Source organism: Siphateles boraxobius, unplaced genomic scaffold (assembly GCF_051911475.1).
Source record: "Siphateles boraxobius isolate OS27281-9 unplaced genomic scaffold, OSU_SipBor_1 7, whole genome shotgun sequence".
Classification (NCBI taxonomy): Eukaryota; Metazoa; Chordata; class Actinopteri; order Cypriniformes; family Leuciscidae; genus Siphateles; species Siphateles boraxobius.
This window is the reverse complement of record NW_027509197.1, coordinates 1,794,556-1,814,812: the sequence shown is the minus strand read 5'-3', so window position 1 is coordinate 1,814,812 and position 20,257 is coordinate 1,794,556. Positions and strand designations below refer to the sequence as shown.

The following is a 20,257-nucleotide window of genomic DNA, read 5'->3' as shown; positions in this document are numbered from 1 at the left end:
TTTGTTTCATGTCTCTATGTTTGTGTTGTGCTTCAAAATATGGTTTTGTTTGTGTTGGCCATGTGCTCCTTTGTTCCTGCCTCCTAGTTTCCCTGTACCACGCCCTCTTGTCTAGTTGAGTCTTCGTTTGTCTGATGTTTGTCACCTGTTCCTTGTTCGAGTGTTGTCACCTGTTTCTCATGTTCTCTGCTCCCTTGTTTGAGTCGTTTACCTGAGTGTGTTCACCTGTTCCTCTTGTTCTTAGCTCCCTTTATATGTGTGTTCTTGCCCTCATGTGTTGCCAGTTTGTTAGATGTTGTGCTATTGTGTACTTCTGTGTTGCATACTGTAGTTTGTTTCTTATTACCAAAGTCATTATGTCATTGTGTCTCTAGTTCCTGTCCTGCTAGCAGAGCGTCCCTGGCTGCTTACACTCTTTGCTTTGGAGCAAGCCTGGTGCTGAGCCTGAGATTCCTGAGTGCCTTGCTGTTGTGCTTGAGGTTCCTGCCTGGCTATTGCTAGTGTTCTCAGTGCTCATTCTGCTCTGCCATTACTACTCCCCAGCCTACAGTCATCTTGTGCTAGTTACAACTGCTGCTTGGCTAGTTACAACGGCTGTCATTGTGTCTCACTCCTGCCTGGCTAGTTACAACGGCTGTCATTGTGTCTCACTCCTGCCTGTTGTCTGGACTGTTCACCTATCCCACCACATCTTGTCATCTGTCTACTGTTTGTCAATAAACCTATCACTCATTCTGCATTTGAGTCCTCCTTGACAGACCTTTATCAACACTTTACTGACTGTTTCTTAACACGCTTAAGTGAACTTTATAATAATTAAACGTTTTACTTTAAATTGTTGTTTTAATGATCTTTATATAATGTTCTTTAATATATTTGTAAATTTATTTGTAATTGATATTACATTTAAAGTTAATATATTTTAATTGCACTAAGTTGCAACTTCAATATTGCAAATGTGTAGTTATATATATGTATATATATATATATATATATATATATATATATATATATATATATATATATATATATATATATATATATATATATATATATATATATGTGTGTTTTAAAATATATTATTTCCTAAGTAATATAAAAGTATGTTAAAGTGAGGCAACCCTCAGAAATACTGTCCCAGACTAGGACTTTATCAGTCAAGGATGGAGAAACTTTGTGTGAGAAACAACTTTTTTTGTATTTAAATTTTAGGACAAGAATTTGAGAGTTTTCGTAAAGAAAGTAAATAATTTATCAGTTTTGCATTGTCTTTTAAAATGTAAAGCAAGTGTGTAAGACCTGCAATATATATACACACATATTCAAATATTAAATCATAAGTCAATCATGTTTATTAAATATTCTGCGAGTGTGTCTCTGTGTTAGAGTGGCTGTTTGTGTTTTTTCTATAGATGCATGCTCTGTTGTAATCTGAGTCATGGATTGATTATCAATTTCTCTCCATCTGCTGTTATGTCATAGAATTCGGTCAGAGAGATTCCACCCAACACACATACGCACATGCGCGGTTTCATAGCCTCCTTCCTGCCATAATCCCTTAAACACTACTGTAAATATGTTTTGAGCTTCTGATTGGTCAGTTTTAATTACTCACCAATCAGAGAGACAGATGATGTCTGATGATGTAAGAGAGAGACAGAGAGTTTGTGCATGTATGAGTGTGTATGTTCAGCTGAGAGTTGATGATGTCAGGTGAGGTCACCGCATATGGACATCAGCAGAAAAACAGTGTCACACCTGTCTAGGTTTGAACGTGTTGATTGATTGACACTTATACTATTTTAATATGTAAGTTGTACCTATGTACAATGGACCCTTTCAACAGATGAGTTATTAACATCAAAATCAAGCAAAGTTTTTGATATTGTAATTTTGTAATTGCACTTTATTTTACAGTACATGCACTTACGTATACTTACAGTGTACTTACCTAAGAAAGTACTGGGTAATATAAGGTAACTACATGTGTTAAGGTTATGTACAAGTTTCCGACTTGTAAAAAGCGTTCACGTCCTTGTCAAACTTGTAAACGTCTCGGGTTACGACTGTACCGTTGCGTTGAGACGATGTGGGAATGTCTCTACGTGATTGCGTCATGAAGCACTTATGACATCAGTCCAATGGCGTGACGGAACGTCATGTGATGCCATCGACCAGGAAACTATAAAGCATACCTGGAACAAACAGTTACTAGCTTCTGATAGGCTGAAGCAAGTCACTCACAGGCATGCAGGGAGTTTGGAAGGGTGACGCAGCGTCTCGTCCCCTCTTCAGGGAACCAGGGTTACAGTCGTAACCCGAGACGTTCCCTTTCAAGGGAACTCGAGCTGCGTCGAGACGCTGTGGGAACACTATACCCACGACGCTATAGTAACAAGTGCCTGTCCGTGTGAAATCTCTGCGCACACCAAGACGAAAGCACCTGCACCCCTGGAGTGGAGATGAGGTCAGTGTATCCCCAAGGATACACCACTTAAAGGGACGTGGTAAGCAACTAACGCCGTCATGTACACCTTTAGTGTGGAGGGAGATAGACCTGTGGAGAAACGCTCCTGCAGCAACTGGGTCCAGCTGGTGCTCTCTACACCAGGAAGTGAAACATATCCACTTCAAGGTGTAGTTTCCTCGTGGAGGGAGCTCTAGAGTTGAGGATGGTTTCAACAACTTTACTTGAGAGATCTGAAATTATGAGCTGGGCCCCCTCAGAGGCCAGGCCCAAAGTTTCCACAATTCTGGGTGGGGGTGAAGGATCAACCCGCTCGCGTGAGAGAAAAGGTCCCCTGAACGGAATCTCCAGAGGAGAGCCATCGAGGAGAGACTCTAGGTCGGATAACCCTACTCGGGCCTGCTAAATGGGGCTATTAACAGAAGACGGGCCCCGTCCCGGCAAACTCTCTCCTTTACTCCCGAATGCGTACAGACATGACTTCGTTTCTTAAGATGCGAACAGGTCTACTTCCGCTCTACCAAAATTTTTCATAGGAGTTTTCATTCCCCGGGCCCGCCCCTGCCGCGACTGGATGTCTGCTCCCTGATTTAAAAACCCTGGGATGTAAATTGCCTTGGGCCCACAGGAGGATCTGGTGAGCCAGTTTGCATAAGTGACGTGACCTCAGACCCCCCTGATGGTGATGTAAGAGACCACCGATGTGTTGTCTGTGCGGACAAGCACATGATGGCCCCTCAGGTCTGGGAGGAAGTGTTTGAGAGATAACGACTGTCCTCAGGTCTGTCTTATCCCAAGACGACTACAGCTGAGACTCTCGAGACTGGCCTCTGGTATTGGTTGAACAGCCACTTTGGTGCCCTGAAGCGGTGAACCGGCAGGGAACAACCAAACTGACTGCTTTATGACCCTCCTCGGGGGATCGTTCGGTAACGCTGACACCTCGGTGCCTTGAAGCAGCGAACATCCGAACTGGCAACGCTGCGACCCTCCTCAGAAAGTCACTTCCCAGAGGGCGCCGAGGAGAAGCTGGCACCGTATTTTGATGAGTTGGAAACCGTTTCTTCCCAGAGGGGACTGCCCCCCGAAGTCTGACGGCCTCAGCGTCAGGACTTCTTCTTAGTAGAAGCCTTCTTCGAGATAACAACTGTCCTCAGATCTGTCTTATCCCAAGACGACTACGCCTGAGACTACTAAAGGAACCAGCCTCTCGAGACTTGTCTCTAGTATTGCTTAAGAAAGCCAATCCAGCGTCCTGAAATGGAGGACCGGTAGGAAACAACCGAACTGACCCCTCTTAAACCCTCCTTCTGCGAGTCAGACACTGAGACTAGAACTCGCTGGAGGGCACCGAAGGGAGATGGGCACCATATCATTAGGTGTTATCCATTTTCCCCCAGGAATTCACCATTTATTTACTCAGAATTAAATGACTCCTCAAAGATTATATGAGTATATATTTAATTTTCTCAAAAATTAAATGCAGACAAATATCATTCAGACAAATAGAAATGGCTATAGGTGAAAGGCTGAATATAGTGTATTAATATAGACTTCAAATCAGAAGAGTATTTAACATTTAATTTCGTCAAAATTAAATGCAGCCAGAAACAAGCAGGCAAGAATAAATGGTCTGAATGACAGGCTGAATATTCATATTATAATCTCAAACAAAAATAACTATTGCCTAAATAATAGTATGCACACAGTAGTTTGCACACAATCATCAGAGAAAGAGAAAAGGAAATTCCCATCTGCTCAGTTGCCTGCATATATAATCTGCGGACCCATTATCTACACGCTGCCTCGGCAAATGTGAGATCTGAGCAACTAGATTCTTATTGCAAACCCGCAATCTACATGCTGCCTCAGCACACGCGAGATCCGAGATCGAGTCACAGAATCTTTATAGCAGACCCGTAATCTACACGCTACCTCGACAAACGCGAGATCCGAGCCAAAAAATCTTTATTGACTTTCTTCCCTCGAGAAGAAAGCCAGCAGAGCTAAAACTCTCGATAGTGCACATGTTACATGTTGGGAATTTATGAATGAACACTGTCAGCTCCCTTTTACTAGATCTGATTGTGCATGTTCCACTCCCAAACAAAAAACACATGAATCGCGTGTGTCCCAACTCATAATGAAGCGAGGGCAGGGAGGAACACAAGATCCAAAAAGCTGTTTGCTCGCCATTATACTCCTGTCTAGTTTGTGGACAAACAACAATAAATAGACAGAGACAGTTTCACACAGAGCACTTGCTGAAGACACAAATGCTAGTGACTGTTTGTTCCAGGTATGCTTTATAGTTTCCTGGTCGATGAAGTCACATGACATTCCGTCACGCCATTGGACTGATTTCATAAGTGCTTCATGACGCGATATCAAACAGAGGCGTTCCCACAGCGTCTTGACGCAGCTCGAGTTCCCTTGAAAGGGAGCTCAAATTCCTGAGAGCTCTGACTTGTACCACCTGACTGCTGCAGATGCATTTGGCATTGAATGCAATGATTTGAGGAACGTCTCGGTTACGTATGTAACCCTAGTTCCCTGATAGGGAACGAGACGCTGCGTCAAACGCTGCGGGAACGCCCCTGCGTTGTGCGTCATGAAGCACGTATGGAATCAGCCCAATGGAGAGATGAAACGTCATAGGCGGGTGACGTCATCGACCAGGAAACTATAAAGCACCCCAAAAACACAAGCGCATTAGCTTCTGATAGGCTTGAAGGAAGCGCTAACGGGAGTGCCGGGAGTATGGCGGAGCGACGCAGCGTCTCGTTCCCTATCAGGGAACTAGGGTTACATACGTAACCGAGACGTTCCCTTTCAAGGGAACTTCGAGCTGCGTCAAACGCTGCGGGAACGCGAATACCCACGTCGCCATAGGACCAAATGACCGTCATGTGAGACTAGCGCACAGAGGACGAGAGCACCTGTGCCCCAGGGGTAGAGCTTAAGTCTAGGTCATAGAACTTAATAAAAGTATGCGGTGAAGACCATCCAGCCGCATCACAAACATCACTCAGGGAAACCCCCGACAAAAGAGCTTTAGAAGCAGCCATACTCCTGGTAGAGTGAGCTCGGACAACCAAAGGTGAAGGCTGGCCAGCCGACTCATAAGCAAGTGAGATAGCCTCAACCACCCACTTGCTCATTCTCTGTTTAGACGCCGGACACCCTTTCCTGGGTGGCCCGAAACATACAAAAAGTTGTTCTGATTTCCTCCACAGGGCAGCTCTGTGGACATAAGCGTCTAATGCCCTAACAGGGCAGAGTGAATTAAGTTTCTCCTGGTCCGATGACATAAATGGAGGAGGACAGAAAGCCTGCAGAACCGTAGGTCTAACAATATTAGTAGGAACCTTAGGAACGTAACCTGGTCTAGGATGCAGAAAAGCTTTAACCATGCCAGGTGCAAATTCCAGGCACGAGGGTGAAACCGACAGTGCCTGCAAATCTCCGATTCTTTTTAGTGAAGAGATAGCAAGCAAAAAGATAGTCTTAAAAGTGAGAAACTTCTCGGGAACTTCTTCGATAGGTTCAAAAGGAGCTAGGGAAAGACCTTCTAATACAATGGCCAGATCCCAAGTCGGCACCCTCGTACGAACTGCTGGCCTCAGCCTCAAAGTGCCACGGAGGAAACGAGTTATAAGCGGGTGTCTCCCAAGAGAAACTCCACTGAAAGGGACGTGGTAAGCAGCTAGTGCCGCCACATACACCTTTTGTGTGGAGGGGGATAACCCTGTGGAGAAGCGCTCCTGCAGGAATTCCAGCACTGCACCCACTGGGCAGTTAACTGGGTCCTGCAGGTGTTCTCCACACCAAGAAGTGAAAAGTTTCCACTTCAAGGCATAAAGCTTCCTCGTGGATGGAGCTCTGGAGTTAAGAATGGTCTCAACAACCTCGGTTGAGAGACCGGAGTCTATGAGCTGGGCCCCCTCAGAGGCCAAGCCCACAGTTTCCACAATTCTGGGCGGGGGTGAAGTATCGTGCCCCCCGCCTGGGAGAGTAGATCCCTCCTGACCGGGAGCTCCAAAGGAGAACCGTCCAGGAGAGAAATCAGGTCCGCAAACCATACTCGGGCCGGCCAGAACGGGGCTACTAGTAGTAGACTGACCCCGTCCCGGCGGACCCTCTCCAGAACTCCTGGTAACAGAGCAATCGGGGGAAAGGCGTACAGACGTGACCTCGGCCACGGCTGCACCATAGCATCCAACCCCAGGGGGGCTGGAAGAGTGATGGAGAACCACCGATGACAATGAGTGGTCTCCTTGGAAGCGAATAGGTCCACCTCGGCGCGACCGAAACTCAACCAAAGGAGCTCCACCACCTCGGGGTGGAGTCTCCATTCCCCTGGCCTCGGCCCCTGCCTCGACAGGGAGTCTGCTACCACATTCAAATACCCAGGGAGATACATTGCTCTCAGAGATAGTAGCTTCCCTTGGGACCACAGGAGGATCTGACGGGCCAACTTGTAAAGCCGGCGAGACCGCAGGCCCCCCTGATGATTTATATAAGAGACCACCGACGTGTTGTCTGATTGAACTAACACATGATGGCCTCTCAGGTCTGTTAGGAAGTGTTTCAGAGCCTGAAACACAGCCAACATCTCTAGACAATTTATGTGCCACGAAAGATGATGATCCTGCCACAGACCTTGGGCTGGGCGACCACTCATGACCGCCCCCCACCCTGTGAGGGAAGCATCCGTCGTTAGCGTTATGCGACGACAAAGAGCCCCCAGCACAGGACCTTTGGATAGGAACCAAGTTTCTCTCCACATGACCAGAGCACGAAGGCAGCGCCGCGTGACTTTGAACGTGCGGAGCGGATTTCCCCTCGGGGAGAATCCCTTGGTCCTGAGCCACCACTGTAGCGGTCTCATGTACAACAGGCCGCAAGGTATAACGTTGGACGCTGCTGCCATCAGACCCAACAGTCTCTGAAACTGCTTGACAGTGAGTAGCTGGCCTAGCTTCACTTGTTTCACAGCTGAGAGAATCGAAGCGATGCGGGTCGGAGAGAGTCGCGCCCGCATCGATACCGAATCCCAAACGACACCCAGAAAAGTGGTCTTCTGGGAAGGAGATAATACACTTTTCTTTGCGTTCAGCCTCAACCCCAACTTTCTGATATGAGCGAGGACGACATCTCGATGCCGAACCGCCATCTGCTCGGTCTGAGCTAAAATCAACCAATCGTCGATGTAATTGAGAATACGAATGCCCTGAAGCCTCAGAGGCACTAGTGCTGCATCCATGCATTTCGTGAAAGTGCGGGGAGATAAAGCTAGGCCAAACGGAAGAACCCTGTACTGGTACGCCTCGCCCCCGAAGGCGAACCTCAGGAACTTCCTGTGTTGTGGAAGGATGGACACATGGAAGTATGCGTCCTTCAGATCTATCGTGACAAACCAGTCCTCGGACCTGATTTGAGACACGATCTGCTTGATAGTGAGCATCTTGAATTTTAGCTTCCCTACCGAGCGATTCAATATGCGCAGGTCTAAAATTGGACGCAACCCCCCATCCTTCTTTGGAACGATGAAATATCGGCTGTAATAACCTGACTCCAAACTGGGAGGAGGAACCCGTTCTATAGCCTCTTTTGGAAGGAGCGTTTTCACCTCTTGTTCCAATACCAGAGCCTGCTCGGGGCCCACCACTGTGTGCAGAACCCCTCTGAATTTTGGTGGACGACACCTGAACTGGATAGCATAACCCTTTTCTACTGTCTGCAGGACCCAATGAGATATTTTTGGAAGGCTTTTCCACTCTGCCAGAAATTCTACTAAGGGTACCAGCCTCTCGAGACTGGCCTCTGGTGTAACTTGAGCAGCAGACGCAGCGCCCTGTAACGGCGCACCGGCAGGGAACAACTGGTCTGACCGCTCTGAGACCCTCCTCAGAGGGAGCGAGCGTCCCTCGGGAAAGCGCTCGCTGGGATCGTCTGTGCCCCGGCATAAAGGCGGGGTTGGCAGAACGAGCCCCTGAGGGCACCGAGGAGGAATGGGCACCGTAAAAAGAGGTGAACACCTTTCCGCCTCGGTGGGGACCACCCTCAGCATCCTGAACGGCTTGGCGTCAGGACTTCTTCTTAGCCGAAGCCTTCTTAGCCAATATAACTGTCCTCAGATCAGTTCTACTGGGAGAAGGCTTCGGCTGAGAGTGTCGCGGCTGAGCCCACTGTCCAGCAGGGGGAGCACGAGACGCGACACTCTGCCTCTGCTGCGCTCTATGTGATGAGCTCGAAGACGGCCGGGGCTGCTCCCGCCCAGCAGCCCCAAAAGACAACTTTTTAAAAGCTGCAGTTTGTTTCTTTTCTTCTTGGAATTTATCGATAACTGAATTCACAGCATCACCAAACAACCCCATGGGAGAAAGAGGAGCATCTAAAAGAAAAGCTTTTTCTCTCTCTTTAATATTAGTCTGATTTAACCACAAATGTCTTTCTGCGGCCACCAGAGCTGCCATAGAACGACCCATTAATTTGGCCGATTCTCTGGTGGCACGCAGGGATAAATCAGCAGCCTGACGCAGTTCGCGAACTACGTCAGTACTGACCTCCTCACTCTCACTCATGTCCCTTAGCAGATCAGCCTGGTATGCCTGCAAGATTGACATAGTATGCAGACATGACGCAGCCTGACCTGCTGCCGAATATGCTTTACCCACCAAAGCCGAAGTGTTTCTTAAAGGCTTGGTGGGTAATGCCGGTGCCTTAAAAGATGATGCTGCTTCGGGGGAGAGATGGCTCGCAAGCGTCTCTTCCACACGAGGCAAAGCACCATAACCATGAGCCTTGGCTCCCATAATATTAGCGTATGTTGAAGTCTGGGGACTAAACACTCTATATGACACCGGTTTTCTCCATGATTTCGACACCTCGGTGTGGAGATCATGGAAAAACGGCAGGCACCGGCGTGGAGGCTGCACACGTGACGGCAAAAATCTCTCTTCCAACTTTGATTTAGAAACAGACTCCTGTCTAGTCACTGGCCATTCAATATTAAGTTTTTCAACAGCTCTTGTTAACACCTCCATAAGCTCATCACTCTCAGGAGTGTGGGGTGGCGAATCCTCCACATCTCCCTCAACACTAACAACATCAAGTTCCTCAGAACTGGATAGCTGCAGCATTGGTGCCTCAGCCCGAGCGGAAGAAACCGCAGCGCGTGCTTCCGAACCCGGGACTGAGGCACTGGATCTCACAGGTGAAGGGAGAGATAAGGCAGAGCCCGTCTCAAACCCCGCTGTGAGATCCATCTGCGATCCCCACGATAAGCGCCGCCGCTCTGCCTCGGCAGAAGCGGGACCCGAACCGCGGGGAGCGCGCACCGAACCGCTCTCCTCAAAGAGCGATCGGCGGGAGCGGAGCGTCCTTAACGGCAAACGCTCGCAATGCTCACAGTCTGCTCCCTCGAGAGCAAACTGGGCATGCTGAACTCCCAAACAAACAACACAAAGATCATGTGTATCCCCGCTCGTTAAATAACGCGAGCAGGGAGGAACACACTTTCTAAACTGCTGTTCGTCCGCCATAATCTCTCAATATATATATATATATAGGGATAAATTGTTTGTGTGGTGCAGGGTATGTAAGACAGACAATATCACACAGGGACAGATTCACATGTAGCGCGACTGAAAGCACAGAAGCTGATGCGCTTGTGTTTTTGGGGTGCTTTATAGTTTCCTGGTCGATGACGTCACCCGCCTATGACGTTTCATCTCTCCATTGGGCTGATTCCATACGTGCTTCATGACGCACAACGCAGGGGCGTTCCCGCAGCGTTTGACGCAGCTCGAAGTTCCCTTGAAAGGGAACATATTTTTTGGTCCTGAGACTTTTTTCCGACCACTCTATTATTGATTGCTATCAGGATGCGAAGAGACTTTCAACCAGTATAAAAGTTATAATTCAAAAAGGAGATTTGCAGACGTCATGGTCTCAGTTAATGCTATCAAAATATACAGGCTTTTTTTTATATAGCTTCATGAAGGCATTTATTTTCTGTTGTGTGTGTTATGACAAAACATCACATATTTACTTTTATTAAAATAGTATCTTAACTCAAAAAACAGTGGAAAAACGGCAGACATAGTAGATATTAACTACATAATGTTAAGATGTGGTTTGATTTTTGTACGTGTAATGTGCGTAATGCTGATGTATTGGGTTTGATGTCTTTTTTCCCGTGACATTAGTTAGGTTTGTTCGCTGCAGGTCATATTGACGGTCCTGGTGGCACATTGATTCCCCTCTCAGCTTCTAATTAGTAGGGTGTCGTGCATTCTACATCAATACTTCATCGATTTTTCAGTGTTTTTGCATGTGACAAGTGAAGGAATGTCATGAGGTTTTGGTTAGAAAACTGTGCTGTGATAACTGTTGGTGAGATAACATATGGTTCAGCTTTGTGTGTGTGTGTGTGTGTGTGTGTGTGTGTGTGTGTGTGTGTGTGTGTGTATGTATGTGTGTGTGTGTGTGTGTGTGTGTGTGTGTGTGTGTGTATGTATGTGTGTGTGTGTGTGTGTGTGTGTGTGTGTGTGTGTGTGTGTGTGTGTGTGTGTGTGTGTGTGTGTGTGTGTGTGTGTGTGTGTGTGTGTGTGTGTGTGTGTGTTTATTTTCATTGTCTGGTGGATTGTTAGATAGCAGGAGTCAGTGCTGTCAAGTGCCAAGCTCTCAGTCCATGGTGTGTGTGTGTGTGTGTGTGTGTGTGTGTGTGTGTGTGTGTGTGTGTGTGTGTGTGTGTGTGTGTGTGTGTGTGTGTGTGTGTGCGTGCGTGTAGGCCTGAGGTTAATCTTTGCCTGATTTCTTTTTAGTGTAATCATGCTTTTAATTAGTGGTGTTTGCTAAGGCAAGCGTTATGATTACTATTACTCTCAGTTGGGGATTTAAGCTAACCCCTAAGCATTAAACCCATGGTAAGTCATAAATGATACCTCGGATCATAGGGCTTATTGAGAAGAGGTGTACCTTTACTTCTCTAAATTATCCAACTAATTATTTCGCCATGACATGAAGATAATATGGGAAATCTGATATACTTACATTGAAAATGGGGAGACATTTCTAGAGACCAGAGTATAATAGAGATTTGGTGGTGAGTTATCAATAAGCAATCATGTTGCAATGCCACAGCAACCACCCAGAACATGCTAACAACTGGACGGCAAAACACTAACAATGATCTCACATTGTAGCAACAGCACTACACTGCATTGACAAATACCAAAACACTCTATTGTGGTGGTGAGTTTTGCGAGGGCAAACAGCACTCACAATTTCTTTAGAAAATGCAATTTTCCTTCTGTACAAGAGCCAGGAACTTTCTTTTCACCATTGCTAAAAAGAAGTACACTTTAGCACAAGTCTAAACAAGCGATTACTATGTAAAAATAATATACTTTAAAACATACTTAAGTAGACTTAATACTTAATAGATTAAGTGAAAGTTTTCAAAGACTTAACTGCATGTTAATTGCAATTAAATGAGAATTTATTATAGTTTAAATCTATATTAACTGCAATGCTGTTTTTTTACCCACTTAAGTACTAAAGTACCTCTCAGTACTAATTTGAGATATTGCTCTTAAACAGTCAAATATGCAAAAAAATAAGTCAAATTCTTGGCGACTATTCACGTAAACACAGTCAGTTATGTTTTAAGTGAACGTTAACAGTTGAGAAAGAAAACACATGTGTAACAGTATAATGGACCCTTTCATCAAGTCTTAAAGTGACAGCAGCCTAATATACCTGCTGACAAATTATGAGATAATAGTAAAAATATCTATATGGCAGCTTTTCCCCATGGTATCGATGTCAAAATTCTGGCTAGTGAAATGATGAGTGGCTTGTAACTTTGGAAAACCACTAGCCACAGTGCCTGGTGAGCAAAAAAGTTAATGTCAAGCCCTGTATGTGATGTTTATAAATAGTTACAAAATATATTTGCATGTACACATTTTTAATGATGAAGTTGCATTTAGTTTATTTAAAATATATTAACTTTAAATGTAATAGCAAACAACATTAATTATAAATTATAAAATAAATACAAATAAACTATAATATAATATAAATAAAATAGTTAACGCATCAAAATAAGTGTACCTCATGAAGATTTAAGATTTGCTTTAAAGTAAAACTTTAAGACTTAAGTGGCCATTTATTTTCTGCGATTTCAGTTTATTTAAAAAAAATCAACTTTTAAGGTTTTAAGTACACTACAAGTGCACATTTAATACAATAAAGTGTACTTTTCTCTCAATGAAAAAAAAATAATGATTTGTTTGCGTTAAGTGAAATGTTTGGGACCTCAGAAAGGTGCTTTTGGGACACAGAAATATTGTCATATCAGAGGCCCCTTTTTTACTTTGCACACTCACAGGAATGATCTTACAGACTCTAAATTTGTTTGTACTGATGATCTCTCCTATTACATTTGCAAACATGTGTGTCATTGACCTAATAGATGTGTATTGAGCCATGCACGCATATTTCAGACATCAAGTACAGTACTGGATCCCCATGTGTCCACAACAGCTTGATTTACTGAGCCAATATGGGGGTCCGTTGAAAAGGGATTTGTGTTTTGTTCAATCCAGTCTCTGGATTCTTTGTTGTGGATTACCTGAATCTTTGTTTTCCTTTTCTTTCCGAGGACAGAAACAAAGCATCCAATCAGCATATGGTTGCTGTGCTCCATTGCTTTAGGAAATATGCTAAGATTGCTTTGAAGATATCAGTGTTTGAGTGTGTGTTGTAATTCTGGTCTGCCCTGTAATAAATGTTTCAGCTGTACCAGAGTCATGCTGGAGAAAGCAGACCATAGCTTCTTTCAGTGGGATGGACTTGACCTGGTTTCCTTTGTGGATGTGTTGCTGGGGGTTACGGTGTCCTTGACAACAGGAGGAGGGTGTTTGGGCAAATTGCTGTGTTGTTACTGTTGTTTTTGTATTAGTGTTATTGAAAAGTTTACTGTATTTTTGTGGATCATTATAGTAACATATAACTAGATTCCAGTGAGGACAACTCAGAGTTGAATTGATCATGGTGGACAATGTTTTGTTACGCTGCTGTTGAGATTTATGGAGATTTCCTACGGCAAGAAAATAATTTATAAATGCTGCTGATGCACTAACATGCATAGACATGTTTAAGATCCAGAGCAGACAATCTGTGTGCACAAAATGCGCAAGCACCCAACATCTCATATCTTCCCACCAAAACGTGTATATTATAAGTTAATGTTGAGCATAAAGTCCTCTGCAATTTGTAATTTATATTGTCACAAAGAGCGCTCATTTGAATGATTGCGATTTGAATGATAGCCTTCAGTTCTGTAGACAACCATGAAATAACTAGAGGAACTAGGTTTTTGTCTCATTCTGTTTCCTCTCAATACATTCAAGATTCTGAACACACTAATGAAAGTAAATGCTCGCTGCAACCTACTAACATTCATTCAGCACTTACCAGCTGTCACTTAACAAAGGATAAAACTATGCTGCCTGTAAATAGATTAAAATGAGGCCCTATTCAAGACACAAACCCTAGTGATGTCACATTCACTGCTATGCAGCCTTTCCTTCCTTCAGTTTTTATCTAATGAAATCTTTGACCTTCTTTAAAGGGTCTAAGCTATTACACGCAGTAGGATCCTCCATTAAACTTCTCTGAGCAGACTTTCAACTCATTTTAATCATACTTCCAGTTCACTCATCACTGCACTGAAGACCAAAGTGAAAAGGAAATGAAGAGGCATTAAATGCCTGTGAAGAATTACTCAAAAATACTTTTGTTACGTATTTGTTAAATTATTAAGTAAAGTGACTGGCATGAGAAATGCATTTAAACACTTATTCACAGCTCCTTGTCAAAGATGTGATCCTTGATGGAGTGAAACAGATTACATATTTCAATCATGACAACTCTCTGAATAATTTTAGCATGTTATTGAATACTATAGCAATGTTAATGTATTTGGTCTTGGCAGACTAGATCTACTATGATACTGCTACTGCTGTTGATTATTGCTGCTGCTTCTTCAGAGCAAATGTGTTACTGCTAATAGATACTGCTCACTGATGTGAGCATGTAAGATATGCTGCTGCTGCTGCTGCTGCATAAATAGAACATGCATAAATCCCATAGCAGATCTAGGCAGGTGGAGTTGGGGAGGTGGAGGACTCGATTGACTGCATTTGTGGTGTAATGTCAGTCATCAAATAAAGGTAAACACACTATTTGAAAAGTAAAAATATTTGAAAAGTATATAATATAAAGTTGTATAATATTTCATTTCCATTGTTGTGATCATATTGCAAAGTTCTGTTTACACTGGAAAAACGTCAGTATAATTGAAAGCTATCCCCACCTTAAAAGGACAATTTAGGCAAATTTAAAGATAAAATAAAATTTGAACCAAATAATTTATCGAAACGGATTATGCACAAGCATAATGTTTCTGCTTTTTAAAATCCTCTGTTGCACTGGTGCCCATAGACTTCCTTAGTAAGTCGTTACTGTATTTTTTTTTAACCATGAAGGACGAGTTAAATAAGTGTAATGGACAAATAATGGACATTTTGTCACAGAAATGTTGTCAATATAGCTCAACTTATGTTGAACCTGCAGCATTGTATAGAATAGTAAATTAATACAGCTTTATTAGAATAAGGTAAGAAATGGGAAAGAGCAAGTGGGAAGTAATTCAACCAAAAGAGGTTATTGATGTTCTTCAAAACATTCTTACTAATGAGGTGCTGCTAAAACAAGGCTCAATTGATAGAATGTCAATGTTTTGGCCTGTATATCCAGAGAGAGAAAGCTAGAGGTACAGGGTAGTACATTTCCCCTCTTCCCTTTATACGTTTTCCAGTCAGCCTCAAGGAGGACAGACAGTTTGAGCACTAATGCAGGTGTTTAAGTGAGCTGGGCGCAGACAGACGGGCCGTTCTTTGATCTGATGCTGTCTCTCATATTAATGGGGCTGGAGATAGAGCGGCTTGAGCTCTCTGTCTGAGCTTTAGTCTTTCTGTAATCCAATCCCTCATTTCTTCCCCATTACTGCTCCTCTCAGTCCATTCCTCACTCTGTGCCTCCTGTGTTTCTCCTCGTTTTCTCATTTATTCCTTCATTTCACCTCTCTTACACCACTCACCCTGCTATTAGAGGTAGAGAGATTACAGATTTCTTTCGACTCACACCTGATTTAGCATGCATTTTCAGCAGTTAGGGTCCGTGTACTAAAGTATTGTTAAGCTAGTGTGTAAAGAAGTATGCAGCACGGCAAATGTTTCAAACTGTTGGATCTACTGTATATCAATGTTTTAAATGTGGTCATTTGGTTAAATAATGAGTCAATAGAAGAGACGGTAAAGAGCCTATGGAAGAGAGTAGGAGTTTTGTGATTTTAGTCAATGTCTGGTAAATTCCTAAATTCTGGGACAAATAAGGTTTTTAGCAAAAATACACATTTAAAACTTACAGACATCCAGTAAAATGCTTCAAAAATAGCAACAAAATAACATTATATTTAGTGGCACTTTCAAATCAGGTTTTGCACATTTTTCAAAACAGATGAATGCAGCAACATTTTATTATGTCAGTTGTTGTACATATCACGGCAGTAAAAAAAAAAAAAAATGGAAAAAAAAAAGCCATACATATAAGTCTGGTTATGTGAAGTGTTACCCCTCCGGTTCTACTTGCACTGCTGCGAGTGGCATTCAAACTGGCGTTTCCAGCATGGGAGGTGGGCGTGCTAACAAGGGCCGCAGCCTCTTATGTACCTCTTGAGGTTTACTCACACAGCTCTTACTAGCTGGCCTCCGTTACACTCAACCCCCTAAACCTCACTCCGATCTGGGTCACGGCTCCAATGCAACCAGCCCTACTCTACTCACTCCAAGCAGGATTCGAACCAGCATCTCCAACATAGGAGTTGGGTGCGCTAACCAGGCCACTAAAGATCTTAAGGCCAAGGGAGTGAGGTTTATCTGTGCAGCTCTGTACTAGCTGGCCTTCATTACACTCACCCCCTAAACCTCACTCCCATCCGGGTCATGGCACCATTGTGACTTGTCCTAATCGCTCTGCTCCAAACAGGATTTGAACCGCCGTTTCCAGCATGGGAGGCAGGCACTTTAAAGACTACAGCATCTAAAGGCTAGGGAAGTAAGGTTTACTCCCACAACTCTTACTAGCTGGCCTCCGTTATAGAAACAAACATCAAAATGTATTTGTTTATGAACCATGCACTATGGTAACAGTGTTTTGAGGTCATGAGGAACTGCGCGAAAATACGTCTTTATTACATAGCCTACATCTCTATCTATCAAGAATCCATCTCTGTAATAATAATTTCTGAAAAGGAATAAAAGTGTTGGTGTTTTATTGCCACTAGTGTTTATTGCCAATAGAACCGCAGTGAAATGTATGTATAGCTAAGTTTTTAGAGTTTCACATAAATATAGTTAGAGGTACGTTTTTCCAATGAGTATATGGCAAATAAGAATGTTACACACCAAATAATTAAGTGTAATCAATTACTGCTGCTAACTAGCAAGTCATAGTACCAAATCATTGGTTAAGCAAATTTATTCATGTTTTCAATCATCTGCTGAACTATACATCTGCCTTGAATCATAATCAGCCAGACTGCTGAAGCTCTTTCATTATCATCTTCCTCTCTGAACCTCTGTAATGTAGTAGTTCATTAGTAGGGTCGCCATCGTGCCTTTAGTGTGAATAATCAGCAGCATTGATCCACTCCTGTGAAGAGAGAGTCCTCAGGGAGGAGTGTAGTAATGAGGAGACACCTCGCTTCAGACGGCTTCATCCTGTATTTCTGAGTGTTTTTGATGGCTCTTATCATCTCTCTCTGAGGGCTTTACTGCTTTATGATAGTCAGATTAAAAAGTCCAGACTGAGAGAGAGGGCTGGTCATGATTAATACAGAGGAGATAGATGTGGACAGGAAGGAAGATGTTTGTGTGTGGAGTTTACTGTAGACCCAGTGGAACATTTTATTGCTTAGGGGTTGCGTTTTCATAGCTCAGAAGATCTAATGGAGTTATCTTTTTGATATCTTGATCTTAAGAGCCATCTTAAATGTCTTAGACATTTCTCCTAAAACCCAATTTCAGCTTCAACGGTGTTCTTCAATTTTACCTGCCATTGGTTTTGAAAATGCAACATTTAGATTTTTAAATTGATCAGATTATCACTAAAAAGGTCTTGATATAGTAAAATATGTTGAAATTAGGAGTCATAATTATGTATATTTAACTACTGCATTTAGTATGTCAGATGTGTTGACCACAGATGGCTGTATTTCACTGTATTGCAATAATAGTTTGTTAATATAATGTATATTTCAAAAAATTATGATGTAGCTGTGGAGGACAAGGAAGCTTCAGAAGGACTAGTGTAAGGAGGATGCAGCCTTCCAATTTTGAACCACTCAGTAGCCTATGTGTATTTCCTGTTTAAGATTATGTATTATGTTGGAATGTAATAAGTGAAAATTAGATATAATAAGATAAATAATCTTGCTTTTCTCTTTTTTCATTCACAGGGTCTTTCAAAAGTGAAGGCATAGTGAAGGCGTCTGATGTCCTTCCTGTACTGAGAGAAAAAATAGCGTTTGTATCAGGTGAGTGTGAGATCTGTGAGATGTTCTGAATGTGATCTATTCTCATTTTCATTCTGTTGTCTTTTACTCACTCTCACGTTTTGAGAATTAATTATGTTTGGCATTGGGATTTCATCGTTTGGCTCTGGTGTTGGTGGTGTACCAGCTGGTGGGGAACTTGTTGGTCTAGGTTTTTGTTGTTGTTGTTGCTCACACGCGAGAGCAGAGTCTCTTTCAAGCCCAATTTTGTCGCAAAGCTCTCTCCATCTCGAAAACGCCACGCCGATATTTATCTTTGTTTTATTCCTGCGGTTGTCAGAAATTCTGCGTGTCTCCCCATATCGACGCTTAAGTTTCTTTTGGAGTTTCAATACTCGCCAAAGAGTAATCGTGACCACTTCCGCATTTGCCCACGTGATATTGCGGAAACCGAGGATAGTGCGGATATTGCGCCATCGACAGGCGACATTTTTTTCCAGGACGGGCCATTATTTAAAATTGGAATTTCTCTAAAATTAAAAATCTTTGTGGACTTTTGGGATATTGTAAGTACACAAAACTGCAGGAAATATATCACACTGTGCAAGTGATTTTTGGATATTTTATTGTTGGATTGTTACATATTGTAGCTTTAAATGAGCTGCTCCTTAAAAATGGATCATTCCAAGGAGAGTCTCAGAATGAGGGATGAAAATAAACGTTTTTCCATATTTTTTGTGCAAAAAACTTTATTAACTTTATAAGTGAACCTCCAGGAAGCAGGAATAGATTTGGAATTACTTCAGTATATCCAGAACAAGATCTGTTATTGACTGATCCTGATGTGATGGGATTCTTCTATGAAATATATATCTCTCAGCTTGGGTGTAGAAGTGTTTACTCTAAACTTTAACAGATTTTGGCCTGCGACTATTTCACATGCATTAACAATTAACTAAATTTACTGATTTTCTACCAGCATCCACATCCAAAAATCAAAATATTGTTGAGGCACAGTGATTTCTGTGCCAGTTAATCTAGTGAGATGTGAGATGAGCCACAAATCCGTGAGTACAGTTTGCAAAACTGTGGGAGCAGATTGCAAAAGCTAAATTTTATGAATTTGTGGGTACAGATCGAAAAACCAAAGGTACGTTTTACAAATCTAAGCGGACAGATTGAAAAATTCATCTGTATGGATTATTAATCCATGGGTGTGATTTGTTAAACTGAGGGAACAATTTAAGAATCTGTGAGTACTTTTTATAAACTGAGTGGATGAACTGCAAAACTTTATGGATTTGTGGTTCTTTTTTTTTTTTCTTTTTTTTCTAAAGGTGACTTCCCAGGCTCCTTACCTTTAGGCGCTCGATAAACATACTTTACCTCTACACCTTAACATTTAAGCTGTGATTCCCAGAAATGCTATTTTAGTGAATGTCATGTGTGCAAGGTTTTATGTTCTCTCTGGGTCTTTTACAGGAGGTCGTGATAAGAGAGGTGGCCCCATTCTGACCTTTCCCGCTAGGAGTAACCATGACCGAATAAAACATGAGGACCTGAGACGACTTGTAACATACCTGTCAACTGTGCCCAGGTGAGCTTTATATTAATGTGTGGATTAACATCTCAGAATAAACTAACTGTAGAGCAGACATGAGCATTATGGATGGTAATTTGTCTTTATCCTGTATAAACAGGTCTTTGCTTTACCCCCCGGGCTGTTTTCAGGGCAGACAGCCTCAGTACTAGAGTCATAAGAAATAATTTCCTGTAGCTCAAGCAGAAGAGCATGTGTAATGGAGGCCAGCTAGTAAAGTGGCTGACTGACGCTAGATACTGCGGTCTTTAGCGTCCTTGTAAGCGTGCCCGCCTCCCATGCCGGAAACACCGGTTTGAATCCTGCTCGGAGTCCTTTTATGCTTCCGCTCCTCCGTGAGAGATACGAGACCGGTGCGTCGCGCAGGTGCCGCTCATCAGTAATCTCTCGAGGCCCTTGACCTCGTCCTGCTCGCCACATGTGTATACAACTATTAAATAAAATATCCTGTTAGAGTATTTAGATTAACTGGATCCTTTGCATTAAATTGCCTGGTCTGGTATTGTGCATCTGTGTGTGTGTGTGTGTGTGTGTGTGTGTGTGTGTGTGTGTGTGTGTG

At 43.0% G+C, this 20,257-nt stretch overlaps 1 protein-coding gene across 1 annotated transcript in view; it reads left to right on the top strand.

Moving 5' to 3' along the window:
• The window catches only part of LOC143723677 (kalirin-like), a 141,379-nt gene that overhangs the window by 32,639 nt on the left and 88,483 nt on the right, over positions 1–20,257 (top strand). The window contains exons 2-3 of the mRNA XM_077216379.1: positions 18,063–18,140; positions 19,581–19,695. Of these exons, the coding sequence (XP_077072494.1) occupies positions 18,063–18,140; positions 19,581–19,695 (193 nt within the window). The remainder of the gene's footprint in view (positions 1–18,062; positions 18,141–19,580; positions 19,696–20,257) is intronic.